The 22,975-nt window shown below is 42.9% G+C and overlaps 1 protein-coding gene across 1 annotated transcript in view; it reads right to left on the reverse strand.

The window, feature by feature from the left end:
* ATP8A2 (ATPase phospholipid transporting 8A2) overlaps positions 1 to 22,975 on the reverse strand; it is a 197,383-nt gene that overhangs the window by 58,833 nt on the left and 115,575 nt on the right. Inside the window, exons 20-21 of the mRNA XM_044283455.1 lie at positions 10,361 to 10,445; positions 2,215 to 2,354 (exon numbers count right to left, since the gene is read on the reverse strand). Coding sequence (XP_044139390.1) covers positions 2,215 to 2,354; positions 10,361 to 10,445 — 225 coding nt within the window. The remainder of the gene's footprint in view (positions 1 to 2,214; positions 2,355 to 10,360; positions 10,446 to 22,975) is intronic.

The raw sequence follows: 22,975 nt of genomic DNA on the forward strand, positions 1-22,975 counted from the left end.
TTGAGGATTTTTACTATAATCATGAATTTTGGATCAATTATGTTTGCTATATATGTATTGCACTTTGCACATCTCACTACAGCTTGACAAAGGCTCCATTGAGTAGAGCTGAAACCTTGCTGCTAGATGGGTCAATAAACCCTCCATTGTTTTTCGCAGAACCTTTGGAGTGCTGCCTTCATTCACTTAATATAGTCAAGTGGACCCTGGTCGCCGGTCTTTTGGAGGGATTGCACCCGTTTATTTGTGTGCTGCTCTTTCTTTTTTTTCTTTCTTTTTAATTATAGCTTTTTATTTCTTAAATCTTAAAACTGAAGCAAAAATTAATTAATTATTGCAATGGGTTCCCTATTTTGTTTGTCGTTTTGATATATAACATGTGTGGGTTTGTAAAAAAAAAATATTAAAATGCAGTCGCCAACAGAAACCGTGACGATAGTCGCCCCGACTATGATGAATGTTTCTGTTGGCGACTGCATTTCTAATTATTATTTTTTTTACATGTTTTAATTATTTTTTGGCACATAATATGTCCCCCAGGAGGTCATTAAAAGACCTCTGAAGGACACTGACTTTTTTTTTAACTGTTTCCACTGTAACTGGGGCATCCACAGGAGCCCCAGTTACAGGGAAAACAGCCCCCTGTGGGGGCATTACACACAGACAGAGCTGATCAGGGTCTCCTTATACCCCGCAGCTCTGCTCCTGTCCCTGACACCCCCGGATGTCATGTGACCGCCAGTACTAACAGAGGAAGTGCTCTCCCCCCTGCACTCCTGCATGGATCCTCTGCCGGCAAAGGATCAGGCAGAAGCGGTAATAAACTGCTCCTGTCTTCCCCTTAGGATCCCCGCTGTGTCTGTCAGCTGGGACCCGACCTGCTCCTCCTATATTGCAGGAGTAGGAGCTTTAATCCCAGCACTGATCAGCTCTGCCTGCACGTTTATATATGTGGTATCTGCACAGGGCATGTGCAGATAGGACGTATATACCCAGTGGGCAGTCGGGAATGGGTTAAAAAGGATTGTCTCACTTCAACAAATGGCATTTATCATGTAGACAAAGTTAATACAAGGCACTTACTAATATATTGTGATTGTCCATATTGCCTCCTTTGCTGGCTGGATTCATTTTTCTATTGCACTATGCACTGCACGTTTCCAGGGATTACGACCACCCACCCTGCAATCCAGCAGTGATGGCCGTGCTTGTACAATATAGTGCTTTTTCCTATAATGTGCAAGCACGATCACCGCTGCTGGATTGCAGGGTGGTCGCAACCCCTGGAAATGTGCAGTGCATAATGCAATAGAAAAATGTATCCAGCCAGCAAAGGAGGCAATATGGACAATCACAAAGAGTGAAGTCTGCAGAAATTTAGTGGCAAATCCGTATAAAATCCTGTGTATGACATGCAGATTTTGCTTTGGATTTGTCTGTAGTTTAAATTTACAGCACACATGAGTGCGGCCACCCTTATAGTCAACATTGCTGCTACCTGATGGAAGCAGAAGTGGCCTGCCCCTAGCTCCAAGGCAAGTACTGCAGCCTAATATCAGCAGTTTATCATGCTAGATAGGGTATGGTCACTCTCACAATCCTGTTACCAATTTAGCTTCAATTGCAGTATTAATAACCCGTGCTACAAGCCCTTCTTTCCGTCCATAATCCCTTCCATTTCACCTTAGCTCTGCCCTTCTGACAGTCAGCTATCCGTAACTATTTAGAGGGATCTTCATACCGGATATTAATTGGTTTCATATTTTCAGGAAAGCCTTAAGGTCTTCCCTGCTTAACCCAACGCTTAGGGGACCACATGATAGTGCAGATATTTTATGTTTTTCTTTTTGCAACAATTACAAGAGCTGTAATATCAAGTTCATGGTGATGTCATGGCTCGCTATATGTTTTTCCCAAGTGGCCCCGTTCCTTCTTTGTGCCGACAGTCACTGTAAGAAAATATCTCAAGGATCGAAGGGTCTTGTAGCCTGGAGTGCAAGGGAACGAAAACAATGTAAGAACACAGACAAGACTGTGAAAGTTTCCAGAATAAAGGTGTCATTGGTAATAAAGAGATACCGCCATAAGCTGAGGAACTTCTAGCAAACACGACAGCGGGAACCAAACCTTTGCCACATGTTGGCTGAAGATCTTGGGAGTTGTAGTACAGAAACAGCTGGAAAGTCAAAGGTCATCTGACTATGCCTTACTCACCTTTTCAACAAGCTCATAACACTCCTCAAGTTTCTGAGCCCTGTCCTTCAGAACCACACTGGCTTCATTATGGACTTTTAGCCATTCATTGTACTCAGATTCTTCAAGGTCCGCATATGCAATGCACAAGGTTCTCAAGCCTTAAGATAAGGAAAAAACAAATGCAGAACTCAAATACATAGTAGATCAATAGCTTAGTGAGAAGGTAAGGATGTTGGATGGATGGATTGATTGATGAGCAGATGATAGATAATGAGATACACAAATAGATTTAAATGTATTTCCCAAAAGATCCAATTATTAGGCCAATAAGAGGTAGAGAATCAACCGGTGTCAGAACTGCCAAACCTTTTTGCTACTTCTCTGTTATCAATTCAATCCCAATGAAACTTTGGGCTGAAAACCTGGTCCTGAGGCGAAGTCGTGTCAATTCTGGGGTCCTCCCAGTCAGTGAGAAGGTGTTACCAGTGCACAGCGGTATTAATAGTGCGTTCAAAGAGGGTATATTTTCCCAGCATGTATGCACATAAGCACAGTATATCTAAATACTGATTCTGACAATGTATCATGATATTAATATAACCAGTCCCTAAAGCATACATAGCAAATTACTGTAGGAGCCCATTTGACTTTTTTAATAGCCAGACCATAAAAACTTCCATAGACATAAATAAAAATCAATCCAACGGTTCTAGGTTCATTGACACCCGTGTCCTGGGATTTGTCCATCTCTTGAGGCACAGTAAGTGCTCCTATAAAGTCCACTATTCTTCTGACTTCTAAATTCTGTTTCTGTCACCCTGGAGATATAATTTCTGGCCCTGGACATGGGGGAGATTACGACGCTGGTGTTTTGTTTAGCTGCAGCCAGCACTATCAGAGAGTACATAAAAAGTCATGGTGGTGAGACAAACCTCCATTACACAGCCACTTATCAAACTCAACATGAAGTTAATACACTTAGAAGTGTCAGGTTTCGATAAAACCTTTAAATCATTCCTGTGCAGAGCACTTTCATAAAAATAAAAAAAAATCACTCCTTCAAGTTTCCTTTTAAGATATAGCAGTCCTGATCTCTCTTACACATTGTAGGGGTCTTGTTAGGCTGGACAATTATAACCTATACAATACATATGAGAAAGTCAATTCTACTGATTCGTAATTCGTCAATTCGTCCCAAATTTCCCCAAAAATTAGGATTCTGACAAACCCGATTTTTTTTGGGGGTGATTCAATTCCGGCAAGTCACAGAGGGAGAAAAAGACCCATGAATAATACTTCTGAGTTCAACATGCAAGCCAGTCCTCCTTCCAAAAGAACAAGAGTAATGGGTGTCTGAAGACAAAATTGCCCTGGTTAGCGGAGTGGTGTTGGGGGGTGGTCTTTCGTATTAGGGAGACCACCTGGTATGCATGAGGAGTATTGTAGCCTCAGTCCTCCCTTTCTCCAAGCCTCTAGGATGATTCTTCTCAGTCACTGCATCTTGCTGTGTCGGGGAGGAGGCAACTAGACAAGTAATGATTTAGGCGAAAGGTCTTTTTGTAGGGAGCCTAATAGTGCCTATACATCTTCAATAGCTGTTGGTCAAATGCTTTTTTTGGGCCAACAGCTATCTTTTTCAACAGATAACTGTTTGGCCAAATGTGTATGTGTTTTTAAGAGGGGTTGGAAAAGAAAGTTGTGGCCATATACTAGCTAGTAGCTTAATTCCCAGGAGAATAAGAGGATCAGGTGTTGAAATTCAACATGGCTGATCCATCTCTCCACATCAGCGCGAGTCAGGAGCTTCCCATACACATTAGATTGTTGATGATCCTGTGATTCAGCTGTGAATAGTCTAATGTGTAGGGGTGCCGTAAGTGGAGCTTCTACTGATGAGGATTCATCAACTAGAGGTTTCTGAATCCCATCAACACATGCACCCAAGAGAAAAACAGGACTATGCTAACAGATGTTGTACAGCATATTTTGTCTTGGATATTTTTGAATATCAATGGACGAAAAGAAATCTGGAAAAAAAATCTGCAACAGATAGACTATGCTGCAGATTCCTAAATCTATAGCATGCCTTCATATCCACGCAGATGTTTTTTTTCCCAGCCTGTGTATGCTGTTAGACCCATTCATATGCATTTTACTTTAGTAGTGGATTTTAGGTGCCACGTCCTCCTTAAAGGGGCTGTCCAGGATTTTGATACTGATGGCCTGTGCACAAGATAGGTCGTCAATACCAGACCGGCAGGGGTTCAAGCTACTGCTTAACAGCTTCTTGGTGATAGTGCTGGGGTTCAAATCCGCGCCAATCAGATATTGATGACCTGTCCTGAGGATAGGCCATCAATATCAAACTCCTATGTCTAAGCCAGTCCGTGTGAAAGACCTAAGGAGGTATATTAGGTAGTTAATGTGACTCCCAAGGCTCCCCATTCCCAACAGGGAAAGACCAGAACTCTGAGCTAATCATGATACAGGGGGAGTGTCTCAGACTACCTCAGACTCCCTGTAGGGACTGTGGGTGAACTGTAGTCACAGATCACAGCTGTAATGGAGCGAAGATAACAAGCAATGAGGAAAATTAATGGTAGGTTAATTATCACCTATAGTTATAAGCATATAGGGTGTCATTTATTAAAGGGGATATCCAATCCTAAAAACAGCCCCCTATACGCCGGGCCCCCCAGGCTGAATATACTTACCTGGGTCTCCACTCCCTGCGCTGCTCCTGGTTTCCGCACCGCCGCTGCTGCTTTTCCCCGTGCCCAGATGAAAACATCCAGTGTCGGGGGAGTGGGGACCCGGGTAAGTATATTCAGTGTGGGGGGACCAGCATATTGGGGGGCTTTTTTTAGGATTGGATAATCCCTTTAAAACTGGCATTTTAGACGCCGGCCTTAATAAAGCCCCATCGCTGGCGGTGGATCCGCCAAAGTTATGAACAGGCACTGACCTCTACATAATTTTGGCGCATCCACGCCTGTCTAAATGTAAGCTAGCTTCCTAAAACAGACGAAGAAAATGATGAATGAGACGGGCCTGTCGACCCGTGCCCTTCCCCGCCCACACCATGCCCACTTTTTTAGACCTGGCGTGAGTGGGGAAAAGTTGCAGATTGCGGTGCAAATAACCTTTGCGCTGCAACCTGCGACAGATTTACGCCAGAAAACTGGCGTGTATATCCGATAGTGAATGACCCCCCATAATGTTTAAGCGGGTGACATACCATTCCCTTTAAGATTTAATGAAAAGTGGTATATTTTTTAGATGTTATAGCTATCCCCCCCCCCCCAACACTTTCTAAAAGTGAACTTGCGCTTTAATGTGATTTACAGCATCAAGTTAAAAAAAAACTGACTTTACTTCTCGCAAATGGAGAGATCGCAGGTTTAACGGCCTAATATTTGCTCTTTGTTATTTAAAGATGAAAATATTTTCTCTCTCATTTGGATGGGGATGCACGGAAAATTGGAAGTTATCTTTAAAACTTTCTGTGTCATTAATGGAGCTCTGTGGTGGGATGACACATGGCCAATAAAAGGGATTCAGTGTCTTTATGGAGCATTGACGACAGCATCTGCAGAAGGAGTAAAAACTGCCTGCACGGAAAGATTCTCCTCTCTGTAACGTGTTTTCCATCACTTGGACTATAGTTTTTCACTTTATATGAATCTACTGTCTAAAGAAAAATGCTATTTAAAGTTAGAGTTCTATGGATTTATAAGGTTGAAACCAGTGGCATACATAGAGAAGTAAGGACCCCATAGCAAGGATCAAACCAGGCCCCCCATACAGGACTGAAGGGTTTCTGTCGCTTGGCTGTGAGCTGGATTTCATCACCTTCAGACCGTGTTCACACCAAAAAGAGGTAGCGTAGTGGTAGGACCCTTGCCATGCTGAGAGACCGTGACGTGGTGCATGATGGGCTCCGATGTGTTCCTGACATGAATATATTGGCAAATGTCTCAGCTTTTAATATCTGTTTGTATGGCTAGCTATAGTATAGTCAGTGGCATATCCGTTTGGTGCATTTTTTTTCTGTGATTTATATAGTTATATTGTCATCCGTACAATGCTCCGTTTTGTGTAGGATGCCTTTGTGGTGCATGTGGACCGCGCCGGCATCCTCCATTGTACGCATTTTTTGCTGGGGATGGTAGTTTGCTGCGGTCCACATGCGGTGGGACTGCTCCCCCAACAGTGTTTGGGGTTTGAGCAGTTCCCCCATATTTGCCACTATATTTCTGTGATTTTATTACAGAAGGGTTTCTGCCTAAACCATTTTCAATGACCCTTGGGCCATTTTTCCACTGCCTCGTTTGCTAAAAGTTGTTGACCAAGTTTTCACCTCCAGTAGAATAGGAGATAATCCCAACTAAGACTGGGCCCCCTCTTGCCCTGGGCCCCATAGGAGTCGTATGGTCTGCCGCTATGGTAGTTACGCCCCTGGTTGAAACCAACCACCCTGAACTCTACCCCTATCAATCTCAGGCTGGTGGAATTACAATGAATGGCAAAAGCAGGCAGCAAAGTATGAACATCTCACATGCAGGATAGCAAGGGGTCAGACTCATTAGTTGTATGTGTGTCACGTGTGCTGGGCATTTGTTACATTTGTCTAGGTGTGGCATGCAGTACGTAGTTGTGTAACATCCAACTTAACAGACAGTGGGTGTGGACCCACTGTATTAGCGGTTTGACTTTGAGTTAATCGTAATGAAGATATGATGATCCCCTGAATTTCACCCTTTAACCCCTAACAGGGATCTGGCCTTCGCTTCAGGGGACGCACCAGGCCGATACATCTTAGAATAGTCCTGATGTAGCTGGTAGCTGACCTATTGGGGTGAGAGACACCAGTGCGAAGCACCAAGGACTCAAGCAACAATGGTAGTCGGTAAACAGGCAGAGGTCAGGGAAGGCAGAATTCAAGCAATTCCATAATACTATTCCAAGGTCAGAGCAGGCAGCAGTACAGTAGACAGGCTAAGGTCAGGGTCGGCAGCAGAGTATCAGAGTCAGTTAACAAGTAGAAGTTCGATACATGGGCATACGATCAGAACACTGCACCTTCACTGCTGAACTAGTAAACTAATCTCAGCCAAGGAATGAGAGGGCAGATCAGCATTTATAGCAGAAGCCGATTAACACTTAGGAACAGCCGTGCAACTGCAAACAGAGCAAGGAAGGAAGGGAGTGGTGGTAACAAAATGGTAGTAGTAGTAGTTCAATGAATAATATTCCTAATAGAAGTAGCTGGACATCGATGGACATGGCCACTGATGTAACATCCAACCTATAAATTTCTATGTAGTCAATATCACTGTACTTACGTTGTGTGAGCTTACTCCTGGTCTACACAGTCACATCATTCATCCACAACCAATGTTTTAGTCTCCAGGATGCACAGAGACAACCTGCCAGCTGCCCATCTCGGACATTTAAAGCATAGCCACAGGAAATGCCATTAAAGTCCAGTAGATGTGAGTTCCTCTTCTGGGACCCACTCCTATCTCCTATCCTATAGCCCTGTGATGGCTAAAGTCCGGCACTCCAGCTGTGGTAAAACTACAACTCCCAAGATGAACATTTGCTTGGCTGTTCACAGAACTCCATAGAAATGAATGGAGCATGTTGGGAGTTGTAGTCTCACCACAGCTGGAGTGCCGGAGGTTAGCCATCACTTCTATAGCCACTGGGACTGGAGAGGTGGGCGCACATGCACAATGCTCTGAATTCACTTTAATGGGAGCACACTTACTAAAATCTATGGGACATTTATGGTATATCTTGTGTCCAAGATGGTACCCTTTGAATTGTTACCTGATCACCATTTATTGACATGGTAGCGAAAATGAAATGTAATGTTAAATTCAACCTATATGTGTACAAGTTGTTATTTTCTGTGGTAAGTATAGAAACTGACAGAAAAGTCCTTTAGGGAGTATGATATTACTCCCTTGTAATGTCTATCTAATTAATAACGTCGTTATGACAGACTATACAGCATGCATAGTAATGGAATAGATGTTCTCTGTATTGTCGGCACCATCAGAACAGATCCCACCCGTGTACATTACAGTTGAATGACATTCCCTTTAACAGGATATTAAAAGCCACAAATCTCCGGTATTCCTTTCTGGAGCTTCTTGTTTCTTGCTTTAGCACTCTCTCCTGCATTACTGGTGTATCTTGTTCCGCACATCTGGCCATTCTTGGCCTCCCGTTTTCAGTAGTCTACTTTCTTCTTGAGGGACAGAATGTCCTCACACTGTTGTCCTCCCTATGTCTCATCTAACCTCTGTGGTTATTCTCTTACTATAACTGTGGACTCCACACTGTTCTCACCTATGACTTTGGTCTTACAGATGTTGTAGCTTGGTGGCCATCATCATATTGAGGAACAGAAACTTGGAAATATAATTTAGCAAACCTGAACCTTCCATTCATAACATTCTTAACCCTCTCAGACCACAACCAATTTTCATTTTCGTATTTTTCTCCCTAACTTCCGAGAGCCATTACCTTTTTACTTTTCTGTTCACATATGAGGGCTTGTTATATGTGGCACAAGTTGTATTTTTTAATTTACAATATCTTGTATCAGACAAAAGGAAAAAAAACTCTCTGCGCTGGGATTAAAGAATTGCCTGACCGTTTATATACGTGCGATCTGCATGGGGTATGTGCAGATAGGACATATATACTGTAGTCAGTGGGCAGTTGTGAAGGGGTTAAGGCATTTAATGGCACTAAATATGACATGGTAACCTTATTCTGTGAGTCAGCATGAGTACTAATACCAAATTTATAATGTTTTTAGTACATTTTACTACTTGAAAAAAATCTTTGAAAGACACTTTCTCTTTGTTTTGTCATATTCTCACACCCATAACTTTTTGTATTTCCATCTACAGAGCTTAATGGGGGCCTGTTTTTGCTGGGCAATCTCCAGCTTTTATTGGTATCATTATGAGGGACACATGACTTTTTTTTGGGAGGGGGGGGGGGGTTTAGCTAAACAGCTTGCTTTAATCAATCATTACATATACTTAAAATGGTGCATTAAAAACTATAGCTTGTCCTGCAAAAAATAAGATCTCATACAAGTACATTGATGAAAAAACAAAAAAGTTATAAGCTCTTGGAATGCAATTTTTTAAAAATGGGCATGGTCACTAAGGGGTTAAGCAGTTCCCGAACATGACAGACATTTTTGGAAACAGGGATACCAGTTCTGTTTTAGTTTATTTAAATTTATTTATATATTGGCACAGATTCTGCACAGGTCACAAAGCATGCCTAGAAAACTCTCTCATAGAAGTCAATGAGGTCCCCTCCAGACCATTTTGTCTATCGGCCATGGGGCTGCTCTCAAAGAACATCAAGTCTTGACATATTTTAGGCCTGGTGGCCAGCTTGAAAACTCCAGGATCATCAGTTTAAACAAAGTGCAGAACCCCTTTAATGTAAAATCTTGATTTAAACAATAGGTCATTTCCTGGTGACGCATTCCCTTTAAGCCCAGCCTAAGGCAGGGCTTTACATACAGTATGCCTGGAAGTCTTCATAAAGCTACAGGCTGCCATAAAAAAATCTGAGTTGCAGGGGCTGCGATTGGACGATAGAGAGAGCCCCCCTCACTCTGTTGGATGGTATTAACCATGGCACATGAGGGTTTAAACAACCAGGATCAGAGTTATTTCTGATCCCGGCCATTGTATCTGGGTATCAGCTACATTACAGAGCTAGCACCTGCCAAATATGGAGCAGGATCAGTTTGTGAGCAGCTCGATATATTCCATGAGCACCAATGACATACAGTTATGTCGTGGTGCACAAAAAGTTTAAAAAAGTTTTCTGACTCTTATCATTATGGTCAATACCTAGGATTATGTCATCAATGTGTGATTGGCGATTGTCTCCCTGATCATGAGAACCAAGTGTACGGGGCTGAACTGCAAAACCAGAGACCAGCCTGGACAGGCAAGTTATGAAGGCACCACATCATTCATAGGAGGGTCCCAAAAAACACCAGCAATCATATATGGAAGGAATATCCTAGGGATATGTCATCAATGCTATAACTTAAAAGAGCCCATAATGGTGAACAATGGTAAGAAGTTGGAGTAATAAGAGTGTCGTGAATTACCTTCAGAAGCAAATTGTTCGAGATGGTTTAACGTCTGCTCCATGTACTGGGATTCTCTTGATAACCTCTCAAATATAACATTATCCTTAAAAGAATACAAAAACAAGTTGATTTCAGTCATACTGTATAGAGATCATTTCAAGCTTGTAATTATAAAATGTGCACATTTCAGCATTAAAGTGTAACTGTGTCAGGTAATCTTTCAGAACATGCCATGTACATGAGGAATAACACTATTTCTGTGACTGATATGTGGAGTTATTTGCATTTTTCCACTTTCTATTCTGTCTAATAGATCTTTGAAGCTGAAATCCACAATCTTAAAAGGGCATCTGTCAGCAGTTTTGTTTGTACCTATGACACTGGCTGATCTGTTACATGTGAACTTGGCAGCTGAAGGTATCTGTGTTGGTCCCATGTTCCTATGGGCCTATTGCTGGGAAAAATGATGTTTTACTTTATGCAAATGAGCCTCTAGAAGCAATGGGGGCGCTGCTGTTACTCCGAGAGGCTCAGCTCTCTCTGCAGCTGCTGCACCCTCTGCACTTTGATTGGCAGGGCCAGGAGTGATGACATTTCACTGCCTGGCTCTGTCAATCGAAGTGCAGAGGGCACAGCAGTTGCAGAGAGAGCATGAGCCTCTAGGTGTAATGGCAACGCCCCCGTTGCTCCTAGAGGCTCATTTGCATATATTAAAACATAATTTTTCTCAGCAATGCGGGCACATATGAACATAAGACCAACACAGATGCCTTCAGCTGCCAAGCGCACATGTAACAGGTCAGCCAGTGTCATAGGTACAGGTCTGCTGACAGATGCCCTTTAACCTTACTGTCAAGGGGAGCTGGTTTGGCCCAGAATCTGCAGAGCACATTGAGTCATTAAGAGCAGTTCAAATGGGCCATTCAGCTGCAGCATGAGAGATACTTAAACAAACAGCATTTCTGTAGTCAAAGAAAGTGCCTTATTTAAAAGACTTCAAACCTTCCCAAAGAAATTAATAAGAACAACTACAAGCTCCAGGATCTGAGTGACCTGCTACAGGAACTGGAATTGGCTAAATCAGACCCCCAACTGACAAGAATGAGTTACCTTGATGCATCTCATGGCATTAATCCAGTGGTGCCCAAACTACCACATAGCATGGAAGAAAAATGGGCAGACCAGGGCTCCAGGTACAAAAGAGAACATAAAGGGGCACCCGTTCCACCTAACTGCCGAACACAGCGTGGAACTGGCTTTGCTACTAAATATTGTCACATGGTTGTTTAAAATTGGATTTTGCAACCATACTGTCGACAAAAATTGTCGCAAGTCCCTTAATAAATGAGCCCAAAGTGTCCTTTCTACCTTTATCCTATTTTGCATGTTTATCGGTTACCAAGCTTGCAAGAAGAATGATCTCAGCTTTTACGTTGCTGAACCTTTAAACAGTTAACCATAAACAAACTTTCCTAAATATATATATATATATATACACATATACACACACCCCATATTTTGCTTAATAAGATGCTCGCAATGATAAGAACCACATAAGAAAAAAAATAAATTTCATCACATCTCCGATCAGACCCCCACATCAGACCTCAAATCAGAACCCATATCAGATCCGTAGATCAGAACCCATATCAGACCCCCATATCAGATCCTCAGATCAGACCCCCATATCTAATCCTCAGATCAGATCCCCATATCTAATCTCAGATCAGACCCCCATATCAGGTGTCAGATCAAAGCCCCATCAGAGCTATAATAAATTAACTTACTTCTCCTGCTCCACCGCTACTCTGCAGGGTGGGCTCCCTAGTCTTCTCCGGGCCTGCGTTGCACTGTGACCTGACTGTGTGCAGCATCAGGTCATAGTATGCGCACTACATCCTGAACATTGTACACAGTCAAGACAGTGCAACGCGGGCCCAGAGAAGACCAGGGAGGCGGTGACTACAGGCAGTGTTTGAAGCGCATCACTCACCGCTCCTCCCAACTTCCATAATGGAAGCGCTCACTAGCATTCCCTTTATAAGACACACTGACATTTCCCCCCCACTTTTGGGGGGGGGGGGGGGAGTGTGTCTTATAAAGCGAAAATATGATATATAAGATCCGGAAAAAATTAAGAGACCACTCCAAATTTTTATTAAATCAGCCATTCCAGTCCAGAGTTTGACTAATTCCATCACAGGCACACATCATTCTAATTATTGACGTGCTGATTAGGTGATCACCTAAGCCAAACCTTACCTAACGAGCGACAGTATAAAAATCACTATTCTCTTGTTATAGAATCAAAAAATCTGGGTTATTCCAGGAAATATTGATTTCTGGACTCCACAAGGTGAAATATTACTGTTATTTAATGAATATGAACGTGTGTTCTTAGCAATATTTGAGGTCTGATATCACTGCAACGGTTGTCTTATTTTGAGCAGTTAAAAAAAAGACGCTCTAAAATACAATATATTTATCTGGAATTTGAGAGAAATGTTAGTTTATAGAATAAAACTGCTTATTTTAGTCAAACACATGCCCATAAATTGCAAAACTAGAGAAACTGATAATTTTGAAGTGGTCTCTTAATTTTGTTTCCAGAGCTGTAGATCATGACTCATAAGTCTCACATCACATACTGTCCATACCACCAACAGTGGTCACCGAGATCAAGCCATGAACATAAATCCACCGATACAATGAAGCAATTATTAAACTCACCAAAATAATTGAGTGTCAGGAGGCGTCAGACCCACAACCTGATTTATTCTACGTCTGGCACAGAATACATCGGTGGCTCTATAGGCTTTACTCCGTAGCCATAGATGGTCACGTCTTATTGGGCAATGCTTTATGTATCTTTTTAGCATAATTCATCATATACAATAAAGCTCATAATAAAGAGCTATCCTGGAATGTCCACAGGGTAAGACTGGATGTGAACATGATAATCTACTAATGTATTGCATTATAAAAGGCTGTGCTTTGGAAAGAGCCTTGATAAGTTTGATATATATGGATGTGTAACATACTTAATGGAAAGTGGATCTTTATCTTCATCTTGGAGACAAAAGGCTTTCTCTGGCATGTTGCCTCTGGTTTCTATCAAGCCTATAGGAGCTATAAGTCATTATGACAGCGGGGATAAATCCTATGTATAAATCACCTGGAACAATACTATATGCGGGGAGGTTACCCATAAAGATGTTTTATCATAGCCATGTCAGCGGCCAAAAGTGGAGATTTTCAAGCAGAATAAATTATATTCCTTCTTATCTCTCATAGGCGAAAAACACACTTCGTCTAACAATTTATCTAAATTAGTCATTATGCACTTAGAAGCTTTGTCCTGTGGATGATCCGCACAATAATAAAGATGGGATCTTGACTAGGTGGCGCTAGCGAGATAGTTCTCATCCTTCGGAGATACCTCCGCCTATTCGTTTCCCATGGATCATTATATAGATACCATAGATTACCATGTATTAGATGAAAATCAGTCCATGTAATGCACATGCAGGTACAAGGCTCTGTACAGTTACAGTACAGTTATGGTGGACAACCATCATAAATACACCACATTTTCCTACGACCACCATTAGGAAGAGCTCAGATTTTACAGCTTCCATTGAGTTCAATGGTAACTGTATGCATTATGCACTGAGCTCCCCCTAGTGGTGGTTGCAAGCAGCCAGTGTTACCATGTAATTTTTGAAGGGGAGAAGGGGATTTATAGCTGCTTGGGCGAGATGTATGATAGTTATCTAATATTAATACATTGGGAAATATGGCGCTGTTCCACTTTTTCCAACATAAAGGCTGAAGAAAGTGCGGGAAAGTGGGACTTTTTTTAATTAAAAGAATAAAAAATAAGTGAATTCATTAGAAATCTCCCTGGCGAGCCCATACTAAGTTTTGCTGTGGTTCTCTATATCTGTGTGAAGTATACATTACATTCATTTATTTGTGGGATATGCAGTTCACTTTGTCTTGTAATGAGCCAAGAACCTGTGTGTCCTTCATGAAGAATCTTCATCTTTTGGATGTGCCATAAACGTAGGCAGTGAAGATTTGTATTTCACTCTTACGTTGTCAATACCTGCCCATATGACCTTATAAATTGGCAAACCATAGGGGACATTTTTCAAAACTGGAGTAAAGGAAAACTAGCTTAGTTTCACTCAGCAGCCAATCAGACTTCACGTTTCATTTTCCAAAGGAGCTGTGAAAAATGAAAGATGGAATCTGATTGGTTGCCAGTACTTTTGATAAATCTCCCCCTAGGGTCTAGTATGCCTGTAGCTTTTGTAATATACAGAGAATTCGAGTTTCACAGCATCTTTACAATTAGGGGTTGTAAAAATATAAGGCACATGAATTGCGACTGATGTTATCTTAAAATGTGCACAGGCTCAGGCACCAGGAGAAATGAACCCATTGGGAGCTAATACGGCTGCCTAGACGTTACGTCTTCTCGTGTAAGAAACTGAAGGTTGAAGATGCGGCCCAATTTGGGAAGACCGCACACAGTTACTGCATGTAAAGATTCATAAGCACTGACTGGTTTTTATTTATGGCTGGAGGTAGCCTTTAAAGTCGTTCCCAGTTGGACAACCCCTGCCCATATGGCCTATTAGAGCATATAAAAGTCCTAGGGGGAATGCAGTGGGGTCTTCCCCTCTTTTTACTAGTAGTGTACTGTACTGGTGAGCGTCAATACTATATGAAATGCAGACTTGCATGGCTTGCTTAAAGAGAATATGTCAGCCCTGAAACTCTCTCCAATCTAGACTATGCGGTGTATAGTATAAGTGACTATTATATCATTTTTATCTTCATATTCAAAATGCATTGAGGGGACCCTCAAGCTCTTGCACGTAATGGAGAGGACCCAGAGAAGAGTCCTCTCAATGCATGTTACTGCTGGCTTGTGGAAACACAGCGACAGATTGAAAGTATAAAAATAAAAATGACATAATCAGATTCAGCATTACTTACACTACACACCACTTACTCCAGTTTGGAGTCTGTTTCGGAGCCGACAGATTTCCTTTAAAAAAAATGGGTACCTAGATGGGTTTGTTAATTTCTTAAAGGAGTTGTTTTGAGTTTTTTCAACCAGCACCTGGATCTGAATACTTTTCTAATTGCATGTAAAAATTTAACATAGCCATTGAGCTATTCAATAAAATGTATCTGTATAGCGCCACCTCTTGTTTGTTTTTTCTTATTTCTGTGTCCTGCTCACTGAGAAGGCCGCACATGCTCAGTTTCATCCTTCAGATGCCTACTGAGCTGTGACAGGGAGAGTTTAGACACGCCCCCTGAGCTGCAGCAGAAAATACACTCCCCTTGAGCTATCCAGCAGAGCAATGGGGAGATCTCTTTGTTAGGGCTCATGCACACGACCCCTCACATGCCCTCTGAGACATACGGTCCGTGAGCGGGCCATATTTCCCAGGGTGGCATACATCGTGTGCACGGGAGCGCATAGCATTATTAGGTTACTATGATGCTGCGCGCATCGGGCTGCCCGCGGGGCTATTGTCCCGCACTCATATGATATTATGAGTGCGGGACAATAGCCCCGCGGGCGGCCCAATACGCACAGCATCATAGTAACCTATGATGCTGTGCGCTCCAGTGCGCACTATGTATGCCACTCCAGGACACATGGCCCGCTCACGGACCGTATGTCACGGAAGGTATACGGTCGTGTGCATGAGCCCTTACACTACGTGCAGAATTATTAGGCAAATGAGTATTTTGACCACATCATCCTCTTTATGCATGTTGTCTTACTCCAAGCTGTATAGGCTCGAAAGCCTACTACCAATTAAGCATATTAGGTGATGTGCATCTCTGTAATGAGAAGGGGTGTGGTCTAATGACATCAACACCCTATATCAGGTGTGCATAATTATTAGGCAACTTCCTTTCCTTTGGCAAAATGGGTCAAAAGAAGGACTTGACAGGCTCAGAAAAGTCAAAAATAGTGAGATATCTTGCAGAGGGATGCAGCACTCTTAAAATGGCAAAGCTTCTGAAGCGTGATCATCGAACAATCAAGCGTTTCATTCAAAGTAGTCAACAGGGTCGCAAGAAGCATGTGGAAAAACCAAGGCGCAAAATAACTGCCCATGAACTGAGAAAAGTCAAGCGTGCAGCTGCCAAGATGCCACTTGCCACCAGTTTGGCCATATTTCAGAGCTGCAACATCACTGGAGTGCCCAAAAGCACAAGGTGTGCAATACTCAGAGACATGGCCAAGGTAAGAAAGGCTGAAAGACGACCACCACTGAACAAGACACACAAGCTGAAACGTCAAGACTGGGCCAAGAAATATCTCAAGACTGATTTATCAAAGGTTTTATGGACTGATGAAATGAGAGTGAGTCTTGATGGGCCAGATGGCTGGATTGGTAAAGGGCAGAGAGCTCCAGTCCGACTCAGACGCCAGCAAGGTGGAGGTGGAGTACTGGTTTGGGCTGGTATCATCAAAGATGAGCTTGTGGGGCCTTTTTGGGTTGAGGATGGAGTCAAGCTCAACTCCCAGTCCTACTGCCAGTTTCTGGAAGACACCTTCTTCAAGCAGTGGTACAGGAAGAAGTCTGCAAGGTAAGAAAAACATGATTGCTCCATCACACGTGTCCAAGTACTCCACAACGTGGCTGGCAAGAAAGGGTATAAAAGAAGAAAATCTAATGACATGGCCTCCTTGTTCACCTGATCTGAACCCCATTGAGAACCTGTGGTCCATCATCAAATGTGAGATTTACAAGGAGGGAAAACAGTACACCTCTCTGAACAGTGTCTGGGAGGCTGTGGTTGCTGCTGCACGCAATGTTGATGGTGAACAGATCAAAACACTGACAGAATCCATGGATGGCAGGCTTTTGAGTGTCCTTGCAAAGAAAGGTGGCTATATTGGTCACTGATTTGTTTTTGAATGTCAGAAATGTATATTTGTGAATGTTGAGATGTTATATTGGTTTCACTGGTAAAAATAAATAATTGAAATGGGTATATATTTGTTTTTTGTTAAGTTGCCTAATAATTATGTACAGTAATAGTCACCTGCACACACAGATATCCCCCTAAAATAGCTAAAACTAAAAACAAACTAAAAACTACTTCCAAAAATATTCAGCTTTGATATTAATGAGTTTTTTGGGTTCATTGAGAACATGGTTGTTGTTCAATAATAAAATGAATCCTCAAAAATACAACTTGCCTAATAATTCTGCACTCCCTGTAGAAAGAGGTTGTCATTTACTATATGATATCTGATTTTTATTTTTTACATTAGTCATGGGATAACCCCTTTAAGTATTAGAAAGGGATGGATTTTTGAATTACAATATTTTACTCAGTTAGATTAAAGCGGCTGTCCACTTTGCACAGAAGGTCTATCAATAATAAGATCATAGAAAGTTCATCTGCTAAGGTTCCTCACCTATAACTAGGGAGAATGGCCTGGTAGCACCTACACAGGAGAAAGTAAGCATTGCACGTTGCCCAATAACATGGACATCCCATGTCCTTCAGAGCATGAGACACAATTTGAAGCCACACCCCACTGATAGCTATGGATTCTGAATAGGAGACCCTGCTCAATTTACTCAGAATTCGCATGTACAAAAAGTTGGGTATTGTCAGGAATATGGATTATTATTTACTGGCAGCCCTGATTGTCAGTTGATTCACCTTTTGGCTTGTACACAGTCAGTATACATGCAAAATATGTTCCCACCCCCCAGCCATCTGATTGTCAGCTAGCAAGGGAGAAAGCCCCAGGGGTCCAGGCTTCAAGGAGGCCCCAGGTGGATAATGTCACACCTCAACCAGCCAGTTTGGAGGCAACCAAATCTGCAGGAAAACTCACAGCAGGGGGTCTCAGCTCTTTCCTAAGATCAATGATACCTCCCAGACATGTTGGCACCTACATTTCAGAAGAAATTATGAATTGCCCGGCCTTCGCAGGCGCAAACCGGATAATATTTGTGTCCCGGTGGCCACGAGGAACGTGCCCATGTTTTTGGTTTGATAGTGGGATGCCAAGGAAGGTAGATATACATATCTCCCCACAGAAACATACTAACGGTACCATGTTTGGACTCTAGTTGTTGCCGGAACCCAGGCGGATCCGTTGGTCCCAGAACCATCTCCCTGTGACCTTCTGGGCTGGAGCTATGAACCCTGAAGGGTTTTGTGGTCATTTGCAGCCAGTCCAGCAGGGGGGAGTGGACCCCTCCCAAAGGACGGGAGGGGAGGGGCCGGCTACAGATCAAAAGGCTTGTGCCAGCAAGCGGGCGTGTCTTTCTCTGAAGAAGGGTCGCATCGTGTAATATGTTTAGGGGGACTCAGGAACTAGCTGAGATCACTGCCCTTCATGTAACTACAGCAAAGAACACACCACAACCGAAAGGAACTTTCATCTTACCTGGTAACGGACTTTTGCTCTGCTTAACCCTGTTGTACCCATATAACCTGTATCTGTAACCTCAGACCACTGTATATATTCTCTGTGTATATTGTTTTATATCTAGTGTGCCCTTACGGCGATTAAATATATAATTTAATCTTGTGCTATCTTGTATCTCAATCACGAATCCCCACGTCCATGTTTTGGCCCTAGTTATAAGCTACCGCAAGTTGGTTTCTCACCCTATATAATCCCGTTAGTGGACCGGGCTTATATCAAACTAGAAGCTGGTGGCAGATACCCGGGCTGAGACAGCGCTGTCTTCACTGCGGCAGTGAAAAGGCTCTCTCAGCTTGTTGCCTCTCTGTGCCCGCGTGGACAGGAGGTGTCTCTGTAAACTGTACCAAGTTGACCTTACCTGCTGCTCTGGAGGGCGTAACGTCACATTCTTAGTAACCCGTGACCATACCGCATCTCGTGAGCTCGACATAGGCGACGTCAAGCGGGCACGAGGTGTGGTATTCGTCACAGGTATCACACAGAAATTATGTGAATACTGTTTAGTTCATATCAGATTCAGACAACGCCTAACAGGCCCTGCTGACTTATAATGGGGTTCCACTGAAGTTCCCATCTTTTTAAAGAGGAGTGCTGCATGCTGCACCTCTCAGGCAGTCCCAAGTGCTAGAAACAACTGGGCTGGGAACCCTGCCGGGGCCAAACACGAATGTGAACACAGTGTAAGATACCACAAGCATAAGGATGATTTACCTTCATATTTTTCGATTCTGCAGTTTCTTTATTATATTATTTCTGTAGTGCACAGTGTGACTAATACTGAACAATTCCTCTAAAATTATACGACAGAAACCACTTCTGGACATGAGATCCTAATTAAACCCTCAGTTTCCCATCACGTACCTACAGGAACATTTACCTCAAGGTCTCCAAATTCAATATATTTTGTATCCCCCCAATTAAGATAGATGATGATTTTTGTAACCAGAGGCAGCTCTGAAATAGTGCTTACACCAGTCAAGCCATAAATCACATAAAGGAAAGCTCTGCGGCTCAGTGAGTAAGAGTAATGCAATGCCTTGTAGTGTGGTACAATTGTGATGGAACCGGCAGGTTGGATTGTGCGGTCTAATTTCTGGGAAGCCCGTTTACAAACCTTCCCTGGAGCCTCCATTATTTTTATTATATGACTTTTTGTCATGTTAATTTTATATTATAACACTCTCCAGAACAAGCCGCTCTACTTGCTATGAAATTAATCACCTCAGAGAATTTTGATAATTAGGACAATTGCAAGAGGTATATATACACAGGACAGGAGTAAAAAAATACACCATTCAGGTGCTCAGCTATAAATTGCATAGCATTTGAAAAAAACTTGTATAGTCCTTGAAAAATCTAAAGAATATTGTACAGCACTTGAAAAATCTAAACCTATTTCTTTTGTACTTAGCTTTAGAGGTATTCTGGATCGACTAGATGGGACATAACTGTTGAATCAGTGGGGACTGACCTCTGGCACCATTAGTGATCATGAGAACGAGGTGTCCTGTGCCCACCTTTTGAAGGATTGGCAATAGAGCACCCACACTGCCGCTCCATTCAAACTCTATGGGACTGGTGGAAATAGGGACACAAGATCCCTGTTCTCATAATCAGTGGGGGTCCCAGTGGTCGGACACCCACAGATCTATCCACAAATAGCCAACAACTGAGCAGAATCTGATAAGGCCACAATTTAAAGGGGTTGTCCCATGAAAAATATTCTACAGTTTTATAACCAGCCCCTGGATCTGAATACTTGTGTAATTACATGCAAATAAAAATTTTGAAGAGTCACTGGGCTATTCAATAAAATGTATCTGTATAGCGCCACCTGCTGGTTTTTTATTCTTTTTTTTTTTCCTGCTCACTGAGATGGTTGTGATAGGGAGAGCTGAGACACACCCCCATAGGGTCCATTCACACGTCCGTAGAATTATTATTATTATTTATTATTAAAGCGCCATTCATTCCATAGCGCTGTACATATGGTAAGCGGTGCACATACATAATACAGACAATTGCACTAATCATAAACAAGACGAGTTACAAACTGGTACAGAAGGAGAGAGGGCCCTGCCCGTGAGCTTACAATCTACATGATGGGTCCGCATCCGTTCCGCAATTTTGCGGAACGGGTGCTGACCAATTCATTTCCAATGGGGACGGAAAAGATGCGGACAGCACACAGTGTGCTGTCCGCATTCGCATTTCCGGTCCGCGGCTCCGGAAAAAAATAGAACATGTCCTATTCTTGTCCGCAGCTGCAGACAAGAATAGGCATTCTCTATTGGGGTGCCGGCGATGTGCTTTTGCGGTCTGCAATTTGTGGACCGTAAAACACTACGAACGTCTGAATGGAGCCTTAGCTGCAGTAGTAAGGACACTCCCCTTCAGCTGTCAGCTTGATATAAATCTAGCAGAGCAATGAATGTAGAGATCTGTGGATCCATGTGAGCTGCAGGGCTGGTTCTAGCTTTGTTAGAAAGACATTGTCATCTACTATATAATGTCTGATTTTGATTTTTTACATTTTTAACACTCCAGAGTTGTGTTACAAAACTCTTTTACCCCGCTACAACCTGTTAAGTGTATTTACCTTGTCATCTTGTGTAATTTCACATATTATTCTCACAAATGTGCATTGTCAAGCCTTGTAGATATATATTGCTGTAATTTCTATGTTCACCAGCAGGTGGCAGCAATGTGTTCAGCAAGGACTTAGAGACAGTTTAGTGTTTCTGAACTGGAATAGTTCATTCTAGTTCAGCTCCCCCTCCTGTGAGCAGAAATTGGCTGCGCCCATATCCTGCCTCATGGGTGGAGAAGGAAGTTAAGTTAGTGTGCCAGCCACCCCGGCTAGGGGAAGGCTGTGCGTGTAGGATAGGCAGATATAGGGAACCAAAACCAGGATCTTGTCTCGGCTAAGACAATTGATCATCATCCCAGCCTGAGCCTTGCAGCCTCAGCTGGAAGAAAGCAAGCAGCCACCTCCAGTTACAGGAAGAAGCATACCTTGAGACAATAACTGAGTAGAGACCAGAGACCCCAGGAGAAGCCATAATCCTCCTCAGCAAGTCAGTCCCTAGATAGCAGAAGATAGTCAGTGCAGAATTCCTGCCACATTACAGAGCTACTAAGCAGACATCCTTTTACTGCAAAAGCTCCAGGCACATGATAGAGCAGAAGATAAATCCCTGCCAACCATTGCCAATACCTGCTGGGACCAAAGACTAATGCTGTACCTTGCTTGGATGAAAGCTGCTACCAGTAAAGACAAGTTTGAACTTCACCCAAAGTCTGGATCTCAATTTCTGCTACCAGTTCCTCTATTACTCCTACTAGCACAACACTCATTCTATTGCAAGTGAGCCAGGATCCAGGAGTCCAGCCGTACCAAGATAGGAGACACCGTTGACACTATTACCACTACTATACCGAGACATTATACCACTCTGGCATTCCTAACCTGGTACGTGAGTTGCAACACCTTAAAGGGCCCTGTGTTAGTACCCTGCGCACGCTGCAATTGGCGTCACAAACAAACAATAGACTATTATACACATATCCTGACCCACTGCATAATTTGGCATCCGTGTAACCGCACCACGCCCCGGCTCACCACACATTAGTCATGGAATAACCCTTTTAAGTCAATGAAGTGCATGAGGTGCTCGGGTATGGATCGTATAAGAAATCCAGCTATGCATTCTGATTTCCATTATAAAGGTAAACTCTGATGCAAGTGCACAAGTAAAAAAAAGCTCCATTAATGTCCATTAAAGTGTTTGGCTCCTCTGGGACATTGATCGCTAGGATATACTATCAGTGTCATATAGGTGCAGGGCCGTCTTTAATATTGATTGGACCCTGGGCAAAAATTTACTTGGGCCCCCTGGATCCCGCCTTCCCACACCTTAGCAGGCAATCACGCCCTCCACCACAACACACACACAAAAAATCAACACATCTGGTAGAGTGAATGACTGTAAATACTTCCAGTTCTGAAGACTCCAGCGGCTCAGGATCAGTGCTCTGGGCAGCTGGGCTCAGGCTTGAAGTGGGCACCGCTCTGCAGGAAGGAGACCAGGGCTCGGCTCACCCTAGTGTTACAGTGCACCCCAGCACCCCACAGTATG

The sequence above is a fragment of the Bufo gargarizans genome, chromosome 1 (assembly GCF_014858855.1).
Source record: "Bufo gargarizans isolate SCDJY-AF-19 chromosome 1, ASM1485885v1, whole genome shotgun sequence".
Taxonomy (NCBI): domain Eukaryota; kingdom Metazoa; phylum Chordata; class Amphibia; order Anura; family Bufonidae; genus Bufo; species Bufo gargarizans.